Source organism: Sapajus apella, unplaced genomic scaffold, assembly GCF_009761245.1.
Source record: "Sapajus apella isolate SASKATOON/1434 unplaced genomic scaffold, GSC_monkey_1.0 scaffold5, whole genome shotgun sequence".
NCBI classification, from domain to species: domain Eukaryota; kingdom Metazoa; phylum Chordata; class Mammalia; order Primates; family Cebidae; genus Sapajus; species Sapajus apella.
The window spans coordinates 10,113,584-10,134,140 of record NW_022436945.1 but is presented as its reverse complement, the minus strand read 5'-3'; the positions used below and the strand labels follow the sequence as shown (position 1 = coordinate 10,134,140).

At 34.6% G+C, this 20,557-nt stretch overlaps 1 protein-coding gene across 9 annotated transcripts in view; it reads right to left on the bottom strand.

Annotated features, from left to right (window-relative positions):
• Positions 1-20,557, bottom strand: part of SLIT2 (slit guidance ligand 2) — a 381,892-nt gene that overhangs the window by 127,696 nt on the left and 233,639 nt on the right. For 6 of the 9 annotated variants that reach the window (XM_032273416.1, XM_032273382.1, XM_032273391.1 and 3 more), the window contains exons 6-10: positions 19,188-19,259; positions 13,324-13,395; positions 10,613-10,776; positions 9,172-9,183; positions 8,079-8,217 (exon numbers count right to left, since the gene is read on the bottom strand). In XM_032273416.1, the coding sequence (XP_032129307.1) occupies positions 8,079-8,217; positions 9,172-9,183; positions 10,613-10,776; positions 13,324-13,395; positions 19,188-19,259 (459 nt within the window). The remainder of the gene's footprint in view (positions 1-8,078; positions 8,218-9,171; positions 9,184-10,612; positions 10,777-13,323; positions 13,396-19,187; positions 19,260-20,557) is intronic. The other 3 variants (XM_032273409.1, XM_032273421.1, XM_032273385.1) reach the window with 1 other exon arrangement.

The window sequence follows — 20,557 nt, the reverse complement described above, 5'->3', positions numbered from 1 at the left end:
TATGCCTACAACAAAGAATTAATGCCCAGAATCTACAAGGAACTCTAACAACTCAACAAGAAAAAAACAAACAATTCCATTAAAATGTGGGCAAAGGACATGAGCAAGTATTTCTCAAAGGAAAACATGTGAACAACCAACAAACATAAAAAAATGCTCAACATCGCTAATCATCAGAGAAATAATAGCAATTGTTTATAATAGCCATTCTGACTTGTGTAAGATGATGGCATGGATGCAGAAAAAAAGGGAATGCTTAATCACTGTTGGTAGGAATGTAAATTAGTTCAATTTCAATCTCTATGGAAAACAGTACAGAGATTTCTCAAATAACTAAAAATAAAAATATTATTTGAACTATCAATCCCACTACTGGGTATCTACCCAAAGGAAAAGAAATCATGATATAAGACACCTTCACTCATATGTTTATTGTGGTATTACAATAGCAAAGTCATGGAACTACCCTAAGTGTCCATCAACAATTGATTGAATAAAGAAAATGTGTAACATACACGGCATGGAACAATATACAGCCAGAAAAATGAATGAAATCATGTCCTCTCCAGTAACATGGATGGAGCTGGAGCTCTGAAAAAGGCAGCCAAGAGTAAAGGCAGGAGGATGTAGGAGCAAACACGAGAAACCAAATTGTTATAACTTATGTTCTTACTAAATATTCTCCATGATTCATGAAATTTCCATATAATGGTTTGAAAAAGCAAGACAGAAAGTCTATAAATAGATTGAAAAGAACTAGATATCAACTTTATAGCAATCTATCACTTAGCATTCAAAATTTTATACCTCAAAAGTTGATCTAAGTAATTAATTCTGAGGATTTGATACAGTCAGAATCAACTTGCTATTAATTACCCTGTTGCCATAGACTAGATCATGTACAGACTTGAAGGAGGCTTTCCATCTATTGAAGAACAGGGAGGGGAGCACTACACACTGGGGTCTGTTGGGGGGAAATAGGGGAGGGACAGTGGGGGGTGGGGAGTTGGGGAGAGATAGCATGGGGAGAAATGCCAGATATAGGTGAAGGGGAGGAAGGCAGCATATCACACTACTAAGTGTGTACCTATGCAACAATCTTGCATGTTCTTCACATGTATCCCAAAACCTAAAATGCAATAAAAGAAAGAAAGAAAGAAAGAAAAAAAGAAAGAAAGAAAGAAAGAAAGAAAGAAGGAAAGAAGGAAGGAAGGAAGGAAGGAAGGAAGGAAGGAAGGAAGGAAGGAAAGAAAGAATAGGATTTTCAACTAGCAGAGTTCAAAGCAGAAAAGTGCTGGGATGACCCTAAGGCAGCTAACAGCTTTCCCTTTTACAGCTAAGTTTATCATATGTTATACATTCTACTTTTCTCCCTCTATATTTTCTTCATTCGTCCACATTATTTTGTCACATTAAAAAAAATTTTGCTATGAAGAATGGAAGCTTGGAAGGTGTCCAGATTGTGCATCCAAGATCTTCTTCCCTGCTCCCAACACTGTCTTCCCCACCCACAGTATGATAGGTATTGGGGCAGAAATGGCGAGGGAAATAGACATGATCTGCTCTTACCAAGATCATAATAGGAGAGTTTTACATTATTCCAAATGACAAATTAAGCTGTGATAAGTGCTGCACAGACGAGATTCAGGGAAATAAGAGAACATTTCACAGAGAATAGGAAAAATGACATTATAGTAGTTACAGATATAAAGTAATATTAAGCAGCTCTCAGTTTTGCAAACAATCCTGTATCTTAATGTTTTGTCTTTCTCTCTGTTCATTCTAATTTCTCTTCACAGGTAAGTTTCTTAAAGTTTCTCTTGGCCTTTTTGCCAGAGTATCAATCATTCTCTCTTCATGATTTAAAAAATTTTTCCTTTTATGATATTCTAAAAAGACCAAGCTATGCCTACCTCCTTTAGAACTTGATCGAGGAAGGAACATGGGCTTGAGAGTCAAGGAAATGTATGATTGAAGCCATTTTAGCCACTTCACAATTGAAGTTTTTTATAACATTTCTAAGTTTTTTGGGCCTGTTATTTTTTTAAGTTTTTTTTTTTTTTTTTTTTTAAACAAAGTTGTCAGACTTTGAAAGACTTGAGTTAAAGGTCTATAGGCTTCATTAGAGAGGGAATATGACTGTAGAGAAAGATGTCTAAGACATCTGTAAGATGATTAAATTAATATAACTCCATAATAGGGTACGTATTAAATGCTGGGTTCATCAGCTGAGAATAGAAAAGAAAAGATCTCAGAAATGTTTAAAGAGTGGAATTCCAAATCAATATGCAGAACAGGGAAATTTAATGAATTTTTAGTATTCTAGACTCATTTTAGCCCATGCTATTAAAAATTCTATTCATTTACTTTTTCTCTTGCTGATTTTGCGCTTTAAAAGTACCAAATTTGTCTACAGGAAGACAACAGGCTGCTCCTCTGGTTCTATTTATTAAGTCTGGTTAATACAGCTTCATCTTTTCAGAGACAAACCTGCTCTAATGTTTGATTAATTTTTAATCTATCCATTCACCCAATAAATACTTATCAAGTGTCCACTATGTGCCAAGGTACTAGATTTTTTTTTTTAGCTGGGCATTCAGTAGTGATAAGAACAGAACTGGTTCCTGCCCTCATAGAACGTTTACTTTAGTAGAGGATATACATAGTTAAAAATAAACACACAATACTATACAATTAAAAATGTGATGATTAGGGGCAGTCAAAAGCAGACTCTAACCTATAAACAAGAACAGAAAACCTGCATTATGGTAAAATGGTCAGTATAATGAGGCCTGATGGAGAAAACCACCAGCCTTTACCTGACATATACTTCTGCATTAGTTTTACTATTTTATTTAATTTCATAAATATCCCCATCATAAATCAATGAGAAGATCAAATGTGTATAAGCCAACATTGCAATCCAACTGCATTCCAACACTGCAGGTTCTCAATAAATGTTAGTCTCTTTCTATTATTCCTTCTCCAAATTATTCTAATCTGACTTTAAAAGAATATTTCCTTCTACAGCTTAATAAATAATTGTGTTAGCAAATAGCAGAAATACGAATTTGTAATGGGAAACACAAAGCAGAAAAAATGCATCATTATTTTTTACTTAGATTTACAGGCAGTTGATCACTCCTGTATGGCACATATATATGTTCTTTTTGTTAGAAATATATTATGAGGCAGTTGTAAGAATAAAAACATATCACACAGTAGGGAATCAAGCCAAAATTATTGAATGAAATATCTTGTAACTTGAAATAAAGAAATTCCATGACAATTTATGGTAAAATTCAGATATTAAAAAATATTTGAATAAAATGGAGGGAGTTCATAATTTTCAGTTCATTGCGGAATAAAAACCTGCCAACTATAAAGATATTTTCACATTTAATAATCTTAGTGATGTTCTTTGTTCTTAGAAAAAATAAAGGTAATAAAAGAAATTACTAAGCTAGTAAGTTATGTCACTGTAATGAATGAAAATGGAATGATTTTGTTAAGTTGAGGATCAATATTATTTATTACCAGATGCTCTACTGATAAAGCTGATAATGTAATAATCAGGGAAGTAAAATTCACCAGCAGTTTCACAACTCTCCTCATAAATTCAATTTATTGTAGCTTTACCTGATACACCAACTTCTCAGTATAGGCAAAGTCCATGGGGCATATTATTTAGTATAACTTTAATGCAAGTAAATTCCATCATTATACAAAATTTATAGAGCACACAAAGCAGAAGAAAATCACTAGGATAAGAAATTAAATAGACTACATAAGAAAACCATTTTAAATGTTACATATTGCTTTCAATACGTTATGTCTCCAGCTTACTCTTCTCCTTTTATCAACCTGTAACAGCTTTTGGTTCCCCTTCCTTATGATCTGGATTTGATCAATTCTCTGCTGTGTCCAGATTGATCTTGCTCCCACATCCGTCTTATTTAACTCTCACACTCTTGTTTCCTTCTAAACTCACTCTTTCTTTCTGACTTTCCAATGATGGCAGGTTTCTGCATCTTAGAATTAATCCAAATTTGTCCATTACAGAGGAACAATTGTCTTTTTCAAAAAATCCTTTCTCAGCCAAACTCCTTAAACTGCGGCTCATCTACTCTCTCAAATATTAATCGACACTCCTTTTCCTAACACTCTGAAAGGTGGCTTATCGACCTACCACTCTATCAAAATGGAACCCTCTAAGAATAATACGTAGGTCAAATTTCAAGACCTTCTCTCAGACCCCAGCTTGGTTAACTGGCAGCAAATGTTGCCTCTGGAGATCATTTTTCCTAGAAGTCTCTTCCTCCCTTACCTATGAGAGCCCTCTGCTGTCTTTATTTAGGTTCCTGAGCTTCTCCTCTCTTACTCTCCTTTTCATCAGCCAGCTGATGGTTTTAAATATCAACTGTTTTCTATTATGTTAATTACTCCAAAATCTTTGCCTCGAGTCCTTATCTTGCTTGCTCCAACGTTGTTACAGTTTGTATTATTTTAGTACTTCTAAATGTATCACTGGTCCTTAAGTATTTCACAAATTGAGTTCACCGTCATCTTCCTTCCCAGTTTTGGTCCTGCTCCTCACCTTATTATAGGCAATGATATAACCACAACCTCCCCATCCCTCATACTTGAAACTCTGGCAGGGTCTTTGGTTTATTCTTCTTCATTACTCCTTTATCTCATCAAATCCCAAATCCTGTGAATTCTCTTCCTGCATTTGCTATCACAGCTCTTTCCACATCACCATTCCTACTGTTATTGACTAGCTTCTGCTCTTCTGACATCTCCACTGGACCAAAGAAATAGCCTCCTAAGAGGCCTCTTGCCTTGCAATCTCTCCTTTTGTCAAATCACTGGGATACAGCCATCACACTATTCTAGAAAAATCAGATTAAAACTCCTATGTTCAAATGCATTCCAAATAAAGTCCAAGATCCTTATATCAACATGACCATCCATGAATGGACTCCAATTATATTTACAACTTATTTTCTGGTACTATCTCATATATCAAATATCACCCAAGCTGAATTCCTATTTGATCACATCTTGTACCTTCATTTCTACTACCTGGCTCATGATGTTAGATTAATTCTGAAAGCCTTGTCCTCATTTCTGCAGTTTCGTTTACTACCTATCTTTCAAGGTCTAGCTCAGTCTTATTTCTACACAAAGGCTTCCATGCTTGAGTTACTAATTATGAAATGATTACTATATGCTAAGCACACACAGCTCTGTGTGTTAATTATTTCACATCAAACTGACAACCACCCTTAGTTTTAGATGAGGATATAGGCTCTCAGAGGATATGTAACTTGTCCATGGTCTCACAAACAGGAATGATAGGTACACCTGGGGTTCCAACTAAAACTTTCTGACTCTAGTTAACCATCGTACCTTGCCCTCAACTTTATGCCCTTTGTAATACCTTGCACTTGATGTGTTCATCTCTCTTATTATGTTTTTCACTGTGTACCTCATTTAATAGTTTTCAATTTGCATGTCATATTGGCTAATCACTTGATGGAAGATCTCTGGAAAATTCATGGTGCTTTTAGATAGTAAGTGGTTATTTAATACATGTTTGTGACTGCATAGATGACTATATAGTTCCCTTATGAGAAAATTTACTGTTATTCTACTCTCTACTTTATCACATCTAATATCTTCTGACCAAGCTTCAAGGTCTTCAGTGATCTGTACTTTTAAAATTAGATGGAGATGGCTGGGCATGGTGGCTCATGCCTGTAATCCCAGCACTTTGGGAGGCCAAGGCAGGTGGATCACCTGAGATTGGGAATTTGAGACCAGCCTGGCCAACATGGAGAAGCCCCATCTCTACTGAAAATACAAAAATATTAGCTGGGTGTGGTGGCGCATGCCTGTAATCCCAGCTACTCAGGAGGCTGAGGCAAAAGAATCTCTTCAACCCAGGAGGTGGAGGTTGATATGAGCCAAGATCATGCCATTGCACTCCAGCCTGAGCAACAAGAGTGAAATTCCATCTCAAAAAAAAAAAAAAAAAAACTTAGATGGAGGTGTATTCTTTAGGGCATTATTTTTCGTGATGTCTCAACATTAACCTATTATTCTAATTAGGTTCAACTATAATCTCTTAAACAATGCCCACTGCCACCTCTGTTCTTTGCTGTCAATGTTTCTTTTTCAGGAATGTCACCTGTCTCTTTCCAAGTTATAACTTATTCTTCTTTCAAGGTTCAGCCAAAAAATACTTAAAGATATCTTCTAGAGGTAAGGTAATTTTCTATCAATTAAAATTTTGATGAGAATGATATTATTACGTGTATACATTATTCAGTGTCAAATTTCCAGAATCCAGAATTCCTGCAGAGGTTCATTTCTTAAAGTGCAAAGCTCTAGGCACACTATTAAGCACATGGTAGATACTTTAAACTAATGGCAGTGGGTCCTGTGAACTAAGATTATTCTCATATAAGGTATATTTGACAAGTTACTTTATTGTAATTAAATGAATTGGTTAAAAATGAGATTTTTTTTTAAAAAAAACAACTTTTTGGCCTACTACATAGGCTTATTCTAAGAAGTTATTCCTATTATTTTAACCCCCAAAAATCCAAGATAATTTAATTTAGTTACAATTTAGAATTGGCCTATAAAATAGCTGGCATGGTGGCTCACACCTGTAATCCCAGCACTTTGGGAGGCTGAGGTGGGCAGATCACCAAGTCAAGAGTTTGAGACCAGTCCGGCCAACATAGTGAAACCCCATCTCTACTAAAACTACAAACAATTAGCAGGGTGCTGTGGTGTGTGCCTGTAATCCCAGCTACTCTGGAGGATGGAGGCTGAGGCAGGAGAATTGTGTGAACCCAGGAGGTGGGATTAAAGTGAACCGATATTCATGCACTCCAGCCTCGGTTATAATGCAAGACTCTATCTCAAAAAAAAAAAAAAAAAAAAAGAATTAGCATATAAAATAATAATATAATGGGTAGGATGGTTAAGAGGAGTTTTCTTAATGAATATTGAGGTAATGTTTTTCTCCAGTGCTTATTTTTCAAGACTGCAAAAGCATTCCATTTTATATCTTATGTGCCCTTGTTTCATCCACATGACTTATACTTGGTGAGGACATAGAAATGCATTCAGCAGCTGCACACAAAATATGTGTGCATTTTCATCCTAACTGGAAACCATCATCCTCAGCAAGCTAAAACAGGAACAGAAAACGAAAGACTTCATCGTCTCACTCATAAGTGGGAGCTGAACAATGACAACACACGGACACAGGGAGGGGAACATCACACACCAGGGTGTGTCAGGGGATGGGGGGTGGGGGAGTAGGGTAGCATTAGGAGAAATACCTAACGTAGATGACAGGTTGATGGGTGCAGCAAACCACCACAGCACATATATACCTATGTAACAAACCTATGAGTTCTACACATGCATCCCAGAACTTATAGTATAATAATAAAAACCCAAAAAGCAAAACATGTGTGCTGTACTTTGTCGTAAGAATTTAACTTTTAATGGAGGTAGACATTGCTTCAAGTAGGCTAAAACATGCACTATATAAAAAATCTTTACATTTGTCTTTATAATATGATCCTTTTAACACTTTGCATTCAACAATCAATTCAAATAAAATAGTGAAACTGCATTTTAAAACATGAGCTCCCAAAAAGGCAGAGAATTGCCTAACTGTATTGTTTCTGTGTTGTTTACTAACCCCAGCTTGGTCCCCTTTTATACTCCTACTGCTCCAAACTGAGACACAGACAAGCATAGATGTTCAGCACCAACGGGTGGAACCAGGTCTAAACAATCCTGCTTGTCTTGTTTTTCCTAAAAAGGCATTCCTTTTTAGGAATTCTATCAGTGCAAGAAAAAACATGACAGCCACTTTAACATGGTATGTTTTTAAACAAACAGAGTAAGAATCAATACACTTCTGAAGGGAACATTTGTCTAAGCCAATTGATCAGGTGTGCCTTTGATAAACCCCGAATTTCCCAAAGAAAATCAAAGTGTGGTTCACTGGGGAGGTGGAGAGATAAGAAAGAATTTCAGGCACATACATTTCTGTGATGGTCTCTGGAAGATTTGTGGGGATCTCAGTGAGACCTTTCCCACGACAGTCTACGATATTGTTGCTACAGGCACAGGCGGCAGGGCAGTGCAGAACGCTACAAGAAGGAGCCATAAATGACTGGTGACCTAAAAAAGAAATAAACAGCAATTGTACATTTCCTCCTGAATATTATGATTGTGAAACATACAGACTTAGCTCAAGTAACAAAGCATCTCACAGAAATAAATCTCTTTAAATATCTGATCATAAAAGGGTGCTATATTTCTAAAATATATTTTAGGAGGCATGCATTTATATATTCAGGTCAATAAAGCAAATGAGAGAAAGTAAATGAGATTTTAAAAACTGGTCATAAAACTTCTAATTTTTAAAACTATTGTGAGAAAAGCTAAATTCAGTTTCAAAATCAGAATTATATTCAAAACTACTCCAATTTCAAAAAAACCCCAGCAATGCCAGACTTATTTATATTCATTCCTAATGAGCTTAAATAGGGCTTGGTCCTTATCAAATTCATATGGATTTATTTACTTTGTAATTTCTTTTCAAAAAGAAAACAAAACAGTAATACTTCCATCAGAATATATTGTTGCTCAAATTAAATAATCATACACCAATAAATGTGGAGAAAAATTAGATAATCCAGAATCTGATGTCTGATAGGTTCAAAATTCCAATTCCTCTGAAATTATAATAATAATTTATATAAAGTCATTCTGTTATTGCTAATAAAAATGATTCTTTTTGGGGCTTCAAGTAATTTAAAATTTTAGTATAAGTAGCTCCCTTCTTTTATGTATAAAAGATGTACATTTATAACTCAATATTTAGAACAATTTTTAAATGAGACATTAATGGTTGAAAGGTGAACAGACTATCCGCATAGTTGTACTAAATAATTATCCGGAAATGCATGGTTTCTGGAAGACAGTGGGGCCTGCCCTCTCCAACCTGCTGGGAAAAGGCTCTGGTGGTGGTGATGCCAGGGAAGGCTGCAAGCCAGCTGCTAATCCTATCCCTCTAAACAAGCTCTTAAATTACAAAAATACCCTCAATCTAAAAAGGAAATGTGAACTTGCCTTCTTCCTCATCTAGAAAACAGAAAGGAAAAAGTGAAGAAAGAAAAAAGTGGTTAGTAACGAACTGTTAGTCACTTCATTATTTAATTTATTAAAAAAGCAATCAGACATATTGAAAACATCCCATGATATTATAGGAAAATTTTGCTTAGGTTATAAAACGTGAAAAAATATATACAAAAATCTAAAAGATAACCCTGTAATAGCATCAAGTACTCGTAATGTCTTTCTGCCCTGCCTTTAAAAATCTGTTAACTACTTATGATGCATTATATGTTTCTTAAAATTTTGTTTGTTGTGTTTTAAACAGTTACTTCTGAAGCTGACACAGAACTGACCATATATATATATATAAATAAGATACTACGTATCAGTATAGGCGTGTGTGTCTGTGTGTATGTGTGTGTATGTGTGTACGTGTGTGTAATCAAACCATCTCGGTTGAGATCCTTGGACTAAACTATGTAAACTTCAGCAGGGTTATTCTTTTTCACAGCGCTTCAATCTCCAAATATAGAGATAAAATTACATTTCTCATATGGTTGTTATGAAGGAGGTGAAGTGAGGTAAATACATGTGAAATAGTTATGTTGGTGCTTATGTACATTAAAAAAACTTGGTAAACATTAGCTATTGATTGATATTTCTATTTCTTATCTTTTATTTTTTGAGATGGAGTTTCTCTCTTGTCACCCATGCTGAAGTGTACTGGTGTGATCCTGGCTCACTGCAACCTTCGTCTCTGGGTTCAAGTGATTCTCCTACTTAGTCTCCCAAGTAGCTGGGATTATAGGCACGCACCACCATGCCCAGCTAAGTTTTGTATTTTTAGTAGAGACGGGGTTTCGTCTTGTTGGCCAGGCTGGTCTGGAACTCCTGACCTCAGGTGATCCACGTGCCTCTGCCTCCTAAAGTACTGGGATTACAGCCGTGAGTCACTGTGCCCAGCCTTATGTCTTATTTTCATTTTCAGAGTTTTGTTACTAAAGTCGGTCATTTAATTGTTTTGAGTAAAACTGAACCATTAGTACACATGTACGCATGCAAAGTATTTTGCTACTTTGCAATTATGGCTGAATTGCACTTTGAACACTTTGAATTTCATAGCAGGGATCCAGGATTACCTAATCACTTTTTTTCAGTTGTTAACGTAAAAGTAGCTATAAGTTAGTACTTAACATCATTTAATGATTTTCTAAATTTCCCCAGAGTGAAAACTGAAAAGTGTTTCATCATAACTTAGATACAAGTAACCAGTACTTCCCAGCTGATATAAGGTCTCAGAACACATTTTCACTGAAAAAGAGGATCTTCACAGAGTGATTAGTGCACAATTGCACATTAGTGAATGACACTGAAACCTTCGCACATGCAGTCCTCACATTCTGTTACATAACAGCATACAATAATAACAAAAACATCACTCTTCTTTCTCCCTTACCACTGCAGACAAATTCTCGTTTTTGAACCTCAGCTACATTATGGCCTCTCAGGTGGGAGGGGCCCATACACTGAGTGTACAGACCAACCCGGGGTCTTTGGCGAAGCCAGTCGGAGAGCCAGGCCAAGTGGCAGTCACAATACAGGTTGTTTGAATGGAGTCGACTACATGAGAAAAAAGAAGTGTAAAGCAAGAAAACAGGAAGTTGTTATTTCATTAATAATAATATAGGCCTTTATTTCTTAACAGAGAAGTAGATAAATCTACGTAAATTCCCATATAACTAGTTTTCCTAAAAATTAAACTGATGTACAATCACAGAATCAAGTCTCTCTTCATTTAGTCTGAGCTAAGCAATTTATAGAAGCTTGAATATGTCCATAAAATTATGTTTTAAATGAACATATTTCACTTATGTTCATTTAAAAGAGGAAAGAGAAAAAAATAAGTCCAATGCAAATTGTGCCATGGTTCCAACATCCTGAGAGCCAATGCGGGCGGGGTGGGAGAGTGGGGAGACAGGGCGAGGGGCAAGTTAGTAAAAGTTGTAGCTCCCAGTTTGAAATATCAGTAAGTCCTGCCCTTACGAGTCTCTATAGAAACCACTTGCTAAACCTTTTCAGCAGGTCACTTTCATTTTTTGCTGAACAAGACAGAATAATAATTTAATATAAAACACTTTTCACATTGTTATTCTGATTTCCTTCTCTTGTTGTTTAATCACAGAAAAGGGATTAGCTCCTTTGGCTACTGGAAACCTATCCTCAAAGGGCAGGGACTGAAATTAAAAGGCACAAATGGCTGGGAGTGAAGGAATTAAGTGAGTTGCTCTATGTTGGCAGGATCCACACAAGATCATGGATTGCTTCCAAGTGGCAAATAGCACTTCTCCATTAATAAAATATCAGAAAAATGTATCCACTAAATTAGGTAAATGACTTCAAACTGGCTTTTATGTTTTCTCAAACTAAAGAAAAGGACATCCAAAGCTATAAATCAAAGTGCCATTCCCAGAACCATCTATGACACAGTAATACCATTTTAGTCCTTTTAAGCTGATGTGTTCAATTCTAACCCAATAACAGTAATGGATATTAAAACATGGAACTCAGTCCAGAAAGATAATTAGACTATAAAAATGAAATTTTTAAGTAGCAATGATACTATAGAATAATGAGACAACAAAAGCAAAGGAATTTAAAGTTAAATGGCTGCTTTACATTCTCCTCGAGCCTGTAGATAAGAAACACATTGTTTGCTTCAAAACTAGAAGGCATACCACAGAACAAAAAAGCTACATTTTGGGAAAGATGGGTGACCTCTGGCTCGGTTTGCTTGCAAGTTGAAGTTCTGTCCTTTGGAAGCCATAGAGGCACATTCCATGTCCTTGTATTCTAACAATTTCCATCTAAACCAAGTACATTACAAAAATTCCAATTAGATGTGCACACATTTGAAATGAGAAAATAATGTAAAAACTGAAAAACCTGATGAGTAAGACAAACTCATGGATTTCTATAAGAAAATAAGGGACACTGTCAAAAATTCAGATGAATGTTTTCACAGTTTCATTGTCTTTATTTTTGCAAAAATTGAAAACTTGATCAATTTCTTTTTTAAAAATTCCCTGAAGTTAATGGGAAATTATAGTTTTGAGTGAACTGGGCTGTTAATTCAGTCAGATTAGTCTCAATCTGACAGCCCCAAGAATACAAAATCTAGCTATGTCTTTATACTTGTAGAAGTCCTTTATTTTGCTAAATAATATTCCAAGGACATTATAATGATGTGTTATTACATACAGTTAGATTTCAGTATGAAAAAAACAATATTAAAATTGGTATTGCCTAATTCATTCGAAAGCTGGTAATTCAAATTTTTATTAAAGAAATTAATATTTTTCAGTTAAAAGCTATCAGAAAATGAGGAGTATTTTGATAATGTAATCAAAATATTTTTACCCAACTTAAAAAACACTTTTTTTCCAAGAAGTCTGATGCTTTGGTTTTGCTTCCAATCATGTCCTACATGTTATATGTAATATATTATTTTAGGTCAAGGTGATTCTGAAATTCAGTTCAAGTGAGATTTACCTCTGAAATTCTATAACTTAGAGTCCACCCTGGGCTTTAAGGATTTTAAAGCCTACTCTGGACTTTAAGGATTACTTTTTCTTCAAGAGAAAAGAAATAGCTGTAGTCAATACTTTATTAGAACAAAAATATCTTAATGTTCATCTGCAACCCCAAAGAAGATACTTTTAAATATAAATGCTGATACAACCTTAATTATAGAAGCACTAGAGGGTGATGCTATAATTTCACATTATAAGGAATGTTGGAGAACCAGTTTAGCTTTATTAGGTCTGCTTGCAGTACAGTAATAAAATCATAAAGATTTCCCATTTATCATTTCTGACAGCCAATCAAGGAGTCTTCCATTTCTTAATGAAATGTGACCTCCACAATAGCTCAAAGTAAACGTTGTTTTTATTTTTAACTCCAAAGTTCCCATAATGCATATCAGTTAAATCTTTCCAGTTTCCAGAATAACAGCTCATTTCCACAAGTACCATATCCAGTCTTTTACAAAGTTGAGTTTTCCTTGTTTATCTTGTAAACTAGTGGTCCCGTCCTTTGCATACTGAACATGCTATTTAAGAGGAGCTTCAGTTGAATAATATGACCTTTACTTATATTGTGATTACTTACAAAGTCCTAAGTTTAGGCATATGGTTGAAACTTGCCACAGAAAGTCTAGTAATGTTGTTATTGTTGAGAGTGCTGTAGAATTAAAAAGAAAAGTTAGAATTTTTAGATACAAAAATTGATTGATCATTTTATATATTAACATAGAGAAAACATCTTGTACTATGCTTATGAAAGACCTGGTAGAGATGGCATAGAGAATGCCCTACTCTATAGACAAGTTGATAAATAATTTTCATAATTTAACATATTACTGTACATTGAGTTTTATTCAACATTTGCTATAAATTTCTGGCTTAATTCATAGCATCTTTGACTTTTTACATTCTACTTTATGTACCTTGTACATGCATGTCTATGATATTGGTTAAGAAATAAACACGGGATAGTTATAGTTGGAAAATTTGCCAAATTACAGTTCCATAGAGAGGCATTATATGTAATTAGTGTCCATGAGTCAGTGAATGTATTTGAGTTAATATTCTCTTACTCAATTCTCATAGCAACAATACAAAATCATTCCTTTCAGGCCTTGGAACAGAGTTCTGATAACTATTATTTACCATGGACATCAGCCACTGCTGAAACCTGAGTAGAAAGAGCTACATCTATATTTGGTACTTGCATCAGGTGGGGATGAAGTAACATGCTGTAGCACTGTGTTAAAAGATTAATCCATTGTAAAGGTTTTTAGTAGCAGCAGCATATATTGGCCTTTGTTTACTGCTGGGTGGCAGCTATCATGGTTACTTGAGGTAGCAGATCCAGGAATATGTGTGGTGAAGAGAGGTATGGTGAAAATAAATATCCTTGCTTGGTCCAAATTTTTCCTACTTTTTCCCCAATGCAACATTGTTAGTTTTATTATTACTATTACTGATTATTTCTACTACTACTGCTACCACTACTACCCATTCATTCATCAAATATTTCCTGAATGGCAATTATTTTATGGTAACATGGAGTATTATAAAAATAATTCAGGCATAAATCCTGTCCTTAAATAGCATACTGTCCACCAGAGGAGATGAATTGGACAAATTACAAAAACAATAAGGCTAAGATGTGAGCTTCCTTCACCCTTCAGAAAAATTTGGTTGTGATAAGAAAGTGGTAGAAGTTATCCCAGGGTGTACACGCCAAGTGTGGACATGGAAAGTAATTCTAACACTAGGGGAGACTGAAGGTACACACTGAAGTGATGACTAAAGAAGGCAAATTCCTCTGAAGTAGGTGGGAGAAAGACAGCATCAGTGCTTCAGGTGGATGAAGTTGATACTGGACAAGTGTTTGAATTAGGGGTTGCACGTTCACTTGCCTACAGAAGCTGGGCAGAGAACAGAGATGAGAGAAGCAGGCCACGTGCAAAAATATACAATGATAGGCAAGAGAGATGGAAGAAAGCAGACAGTTGGGGAAAGTGAAGAACATGGTAAGCTAGCAAGCACAGTCTCTCTTGTGGCAGCTAATGTCTAGCTCCAATGGACTGCTGACCTGCTGTAAGGGAGGGCTGTTAAACAATCAGATTTTTCCAAGGTAATCTAGAAATAAAAAGTTTTAGATCAATCTTTCTAATGTTGACATGGTGGCAACTAACTAAAATATTTCAAACAGTCTGCAGACCACTTATGTTTGGGCTACACAAAATACATTTTTGAGGCCATTTTGAGCCAGTTGTTGACTGCAGTTATCAATAGTGGGATCAGAGGTTCAAGGATTGACAAGAACTTTTTAGTAAAACAGGGCATGTCAGCTAGAGACTGAGACCCTTTACTACCTTGTTTTGCAAAGTACTGAATTATATAAGAACTAATCTAAGTGATTTGAATGAAGTCATAAAAAATAAATCACTTTATGGGGGACATACAGAGCACTGAATTTGTTGGTTCACTTTATTTAAAAGCTTTTAGCATTTTCCTATCTAGAGGTGAAATGAATTGTCTTTTTCAAACGCGATTAAAATATATCTTGATGGTTGAATGCAAAGGTTAAACTTCTCAATGGGATTTGCTTTCAAATGACCCCTTTTCCCATCTTCAAAATTTGTGCTGACTTAATACGGCTAAAATTTTTATAATATATAGCATTCTGAAATGTGACTTTGGGAATAAATTGTTCTAGGTACTTCACACAGAGCAAACATGTATAAATTTTGAACTGTAGTTTCTCATATCTCCATGCAAAGTAAAACTTCCATTGAATGCCCAAGACTTCAGTTATCAATTTGAAGTCTTTTCTCAAACTCTTGGTTCACATGATGCAACTGAAGGAATACATTATCTTAGTATTTTATTCAGTACCGACGCTGGAAAGAAGTATTGATACTGATACCCAATGACCGAAAAATATGTGGAACCAACAAAATTATTATTATTATTTTCTTTTTGATACGGAGTCTCACTCTGTCGCCAGGCTGGAGTGCAGTAATATCATCTGGGCTCATTGCAACCTCTACCTCCCAGGTTCAAGCGATTCTCCTTCTGCAGCCTCCCCAGTAGCTGGGACCACAGTCACTTGTTACCACCACCAGCTTATTTTTGTATTTTTAGTAGATAAAGGGTTTCACCATGTTGGCCAGGCTTGTCTCGATCTCTTGACTTTGTGATCCACCTGCCTTGGCCTCCAAAAGTGCTGGGATTACAGGTGTGAGGTACTGCACCCAGCGTATGTTTAAAATTAATAATAAATATATGTGTTCAGTATGATTACTTGTATATGTTATGGTTATGGTCAACATCTATTCTGAAATAATGGAAACTTCTACATTGTACTTTAGTTGTGAATATTTTCTCCCATGTCTAAGTCTATTTCTGCACTCATCTTCAAGATTTTCTTTGTAGTAAGTAAATATTTTAATATGAAAGACATCTTGATGTATAAAATTAGCCTGCATAATCATGGAGCACCTCTCACACTTATATCTTTATTTAATCATCTTATTCCCTTGCTACCATGCATATCGCTTGGCAGAGAGTTTGGTATTTAGTGGATATGAATCACTGTGATTCAATGAAATTAAATTATGCCCATGCTATGAAAAAGAAAAATAAACATGTAAAAGCAGAACTTCAAGGGATGTATTTCATTTTTGGGTCCAGTGCCCAAAGAAAGGGAAAATATTGATCTAGATTTATTTTTCAATGTTATTTTGAGATGGTATCTAAATATTAAGACAATAAGCAGTTACTTCTATATCCTACAAATCAGAATCTGACAATAAACTGGTTCTCCATGAAAATGCAACTGTTCAACTGCTTCCTTGCTTTCATTTACCTTGACTTTTCACTTGACTTCTTGGACTCTAGTCACTCTTTGTACACTTACATATATATCCTCGTTTAACATACTTTCATCAATGATCCAGGGTGATTACCTCATTTTCTCCCATCTAGCTTCAGGATAATAATAGATTCACAAATGTCTTATGAAATTAATTTTTTTAAAATCTAAAACACTGGGAATCTGAGATATAAGATGATGTGTAAGTTAATGTTCATTATTTCCACATAAGACAGTTCATCCTAAAGAGTCATGAATGGTAAAAATAAGCAAAACAGACAGTCATATTTCTAGAATCCTTTTTAGTGCAAATTCTCTTAAGCAAGCTCCTGACCAAATGTTTATAATAGGTAAACTTTTGTTGGATTTCACAAGCGATTCGGGCTTTATAAATTCTTACCTTTTCATGGCCTTGTCCAATTTTGCCTTAAGTTATTTAACAACTGATTTTTCTAGAGGTTGTTTTAAATATCAGGATTGAAATAAACAGCCTTTAAAATAATGTCTGCTCAACTTCCTAAAATTTTAATATAAAATATTTCAGTCTTTTTAGAAGAAATTTACATTGTCTTCTATCATATGCTAGTTTTAATTATTGCTTCAGCAACCAAACTCTGACCAATATATACTTCTTTAAGATGTATATATTAGGGCCCTTAAAAGAGTTTCCAAGATTTTGGATTCCTATTTTAATTCCATGAACCATAAAATGTCACCTTTTTGTGTATTTCTCATTCTAAAGTCACTTTTTAGATATTTTGGTCAATCATGACAATCAAAATGTATGAGATGATTGTGTCTTCATAAATGTACTGCTTCTAAAGACAACAACATTAATTTATAGCAAATAAGCAAATGTCATTACTGTATTTGTGGGTAAAAGGTTTCAGTGCCTAGCATAGTGTTTGCTCCACCCTATAAAATATACACAGTAGGTATTCAATACATCTATGTGTATATATACGTATATCGAATAAATACACTGAATAACTACATATTTTAAAGAATTTAAGTTTTTTGAAAACTTAATAACAAGGTACTTTGTGGGATTTAATTCATCCAAAATAGTCAGCAAACTGCATAAAATGGTGGGCATTATTCATATTTTTAGTTTGGAACCTTGGTTTAATAATACATTTTTGACTCTGATCAAGTCTGTTTGATTAAATAACACTTGTGGTAGTCTATTTAATGAATTTTAGTGATACTAACTATGGTTTTGCCATGAAGCCACTACTATAAAATCACTTTAGTTATTCTGACTCTGAGAATAACTAGAATCAGTTGGTTTACCATCAGTGAGTTGTGTATATTAAAAATGGTTCTGGTATACAATTTAAATAGTGGTCTTAAAGCTAAAATGTGTATGATAAGCACTTTGAATATTTTTCTCTTAGAAATTTAGACCATTATCAATAGAAACAAAGATGGCCTCTCCTGTAGTTAGAGATCAGTCTATATTTTTATATTTCACATTTTATCCCACTCAATATATTCACACATAAATGACTTTTAAAATAATTAATAACTCAGTACATTACATAGCTGGAAATTCCATTACTTTTCTTGCAATTAAAACCAAAACCTTATAAAAATGCTGCTAAAACAAACCATTCTGGCTGAAAAACTAATTTTTTTTCAGAATTACATTCCATTCCCAAAACTAGATTTACAAAGTAATGAATACTTTTTGTGTGTGAGGAAGAGGATTTTATGATTTCTCGATAACTTTTAACCAATTGACTAAAAATTCAAAACACCCTCACATTTAATTCAATTTTAGATTGCTGACTAAATTTTGTCAAAGATGAAAAATTGTGGAGGAATTGTAAGTGTATTTAAAAAGCTACAAATGTGAATTTTGGCTGAAAAAGATTCCAAAAGTGTATAGGCGGCATACAATGCTTTAGTAACTATAATTTTCAATAAAATTCGTAATTTCATTAAAATTACTTTGCTAAGTCAACGGTCAATAGAGATTACTTAGTTACCTCTAAACAATTTGTTAGTCAAGTCTACCCAGCAAAGAAAGAGGGCGGTTGCCAATTATAATTCAAGTCTGCATGCTGTACATTACAAAGTAAGCAGTGAAGACTTGAAAATGGATCTAATGGATGGCTTATTAACCTTAGGAAGCAGATTTCAAAGTATTCTTACAAAAATAATGTTAAATCACCCAGTTAAAAATTTTATTTTTTAATGAGAAACTGTTTCCATTGCCTAACAACGGCAAATAACTCCAAGATATCAGCTACTAAGGTTTGTTTTTTGATGTTGTTTTTCCTGTAAAGTTGACTTTATCTCCATATTTAGCAATGACAAATTCTGTGAATCTTACAAAAATATTTTATTATAAGAAGAACATTTGAGTGACCTTAGACAATTTCACCTAAACATACAGATATGGTATACAAGGTTTTGCACACATGCATTTCGATTCTTCTCTGTGTTCACCATCAGTTATTTAAGGTATCTATTGAGAGACTATTTTGATAAAAAGGTTTTAAGCTAGCAGATAAGCTTTCCACATTAGTCCTGTCCAGACACAAAGCCCCTATTAAAAGAGTAAGAGAAATAGCAAGACTTACAGCACTTCCAGGTCCCGGAGAGCCCTGAACGCCCCATCTTCAATACAGCTGATCTGGTTGTAATCCAGTTGTCTGTTAAAAAGATTAGAAGAATATATGTAGAAGGGATGGACAGTAGTCGGGGTAGGTGATGGGAAGTTTCCTGAAGGGTCTATGATGCACTGGACACACTCACTGAAGTGCTCTCACAGACACACTCATCTGCTTACGAATGTCATAAGCCATTCTAGCCTCTATGCCGCCACTGAAATCTCTTTTTGTTCTGAACTGTCTGTGCAAATAGCAGCCCTTGGAAAGCTCCAGTAAATAATAACTGCACCTTATATTAAATGCCATAGGAATGCAATTTCATTACATCAAGAAAAGCTATCCATTAAGAGCTTTCAGCGTCATCTTGCTGAAACAATTTCATTAAGGTAAAGGACTGTAAATCACTTAATGTCACATGCACCCCCTCAGTGACCTAACAGAATCCATTTATCAGAGAAGCCCAGCTGCATGTTAATTTCACTATCCTTGGCATGAAAAAGCAAGACTACTTTTAGGTTTTCTTTTTTTAAAAGCAGTTTTCCTTCAAGAACTCCAAATCGAGAAAGGGAACTGATATCCACACAGCGTGCTCTTATTCCCAACCAGAAATACACTTTAGAAAGCTAGAAATTGTTCTATATTGTGTCACTATTCTAATAATTCACATTCTTTATCATTATGTATAAATCCTCTGCATTGTAAATATAGGATATTTTTGAGTTAAAGAACTTCCAGAATTATATTGCTCTCCAGAAAATAAGTTTTAAGTATAAAAAAGAAAGTAATAGCAATTTTGCTTTTTTAAAAAATGCTAATTTCGGTTAAAACCATTAAGAAACATATACTACAGGCACATCATAAAAACACTACATGTATCTATGGTAAAAAGCCCAAAAGCTGTATCAGCTAATTCTAAATAATACATACTTAAAATAAATGCATCTTCTTCAATATCTTAAGCACTTATTTGTTAAAATTCATAGCATAAACAAAGAATGCTCCAAACTTGGTTATGTCTGCTTTGCCTGCTGCTTGTTCTGGAATTAAAATTTCTTTGTTCATATTGAGCCTTTTACTTGGTTGAAGTTAACAGTGAAGTACTACATTGTATCTGTACTACACTCTTTTTGTCCAAACAAGCAGTTGTTGTTTAAATATAGTAGCTTGAATCTTAGAGATGTTGTTATTTCAGTAAAAAAGAAAAAAATCATTTTAATGTTTCACTTGAGATAGAAACAAAATGTTTCATGAAAGAGTCAGGTGAGTTTTTAGCTCTGCGAGCACTGGGTGAGAGAATGTGGATGAACTCAGGAGTAAGATTATGATCATAATACGAATGC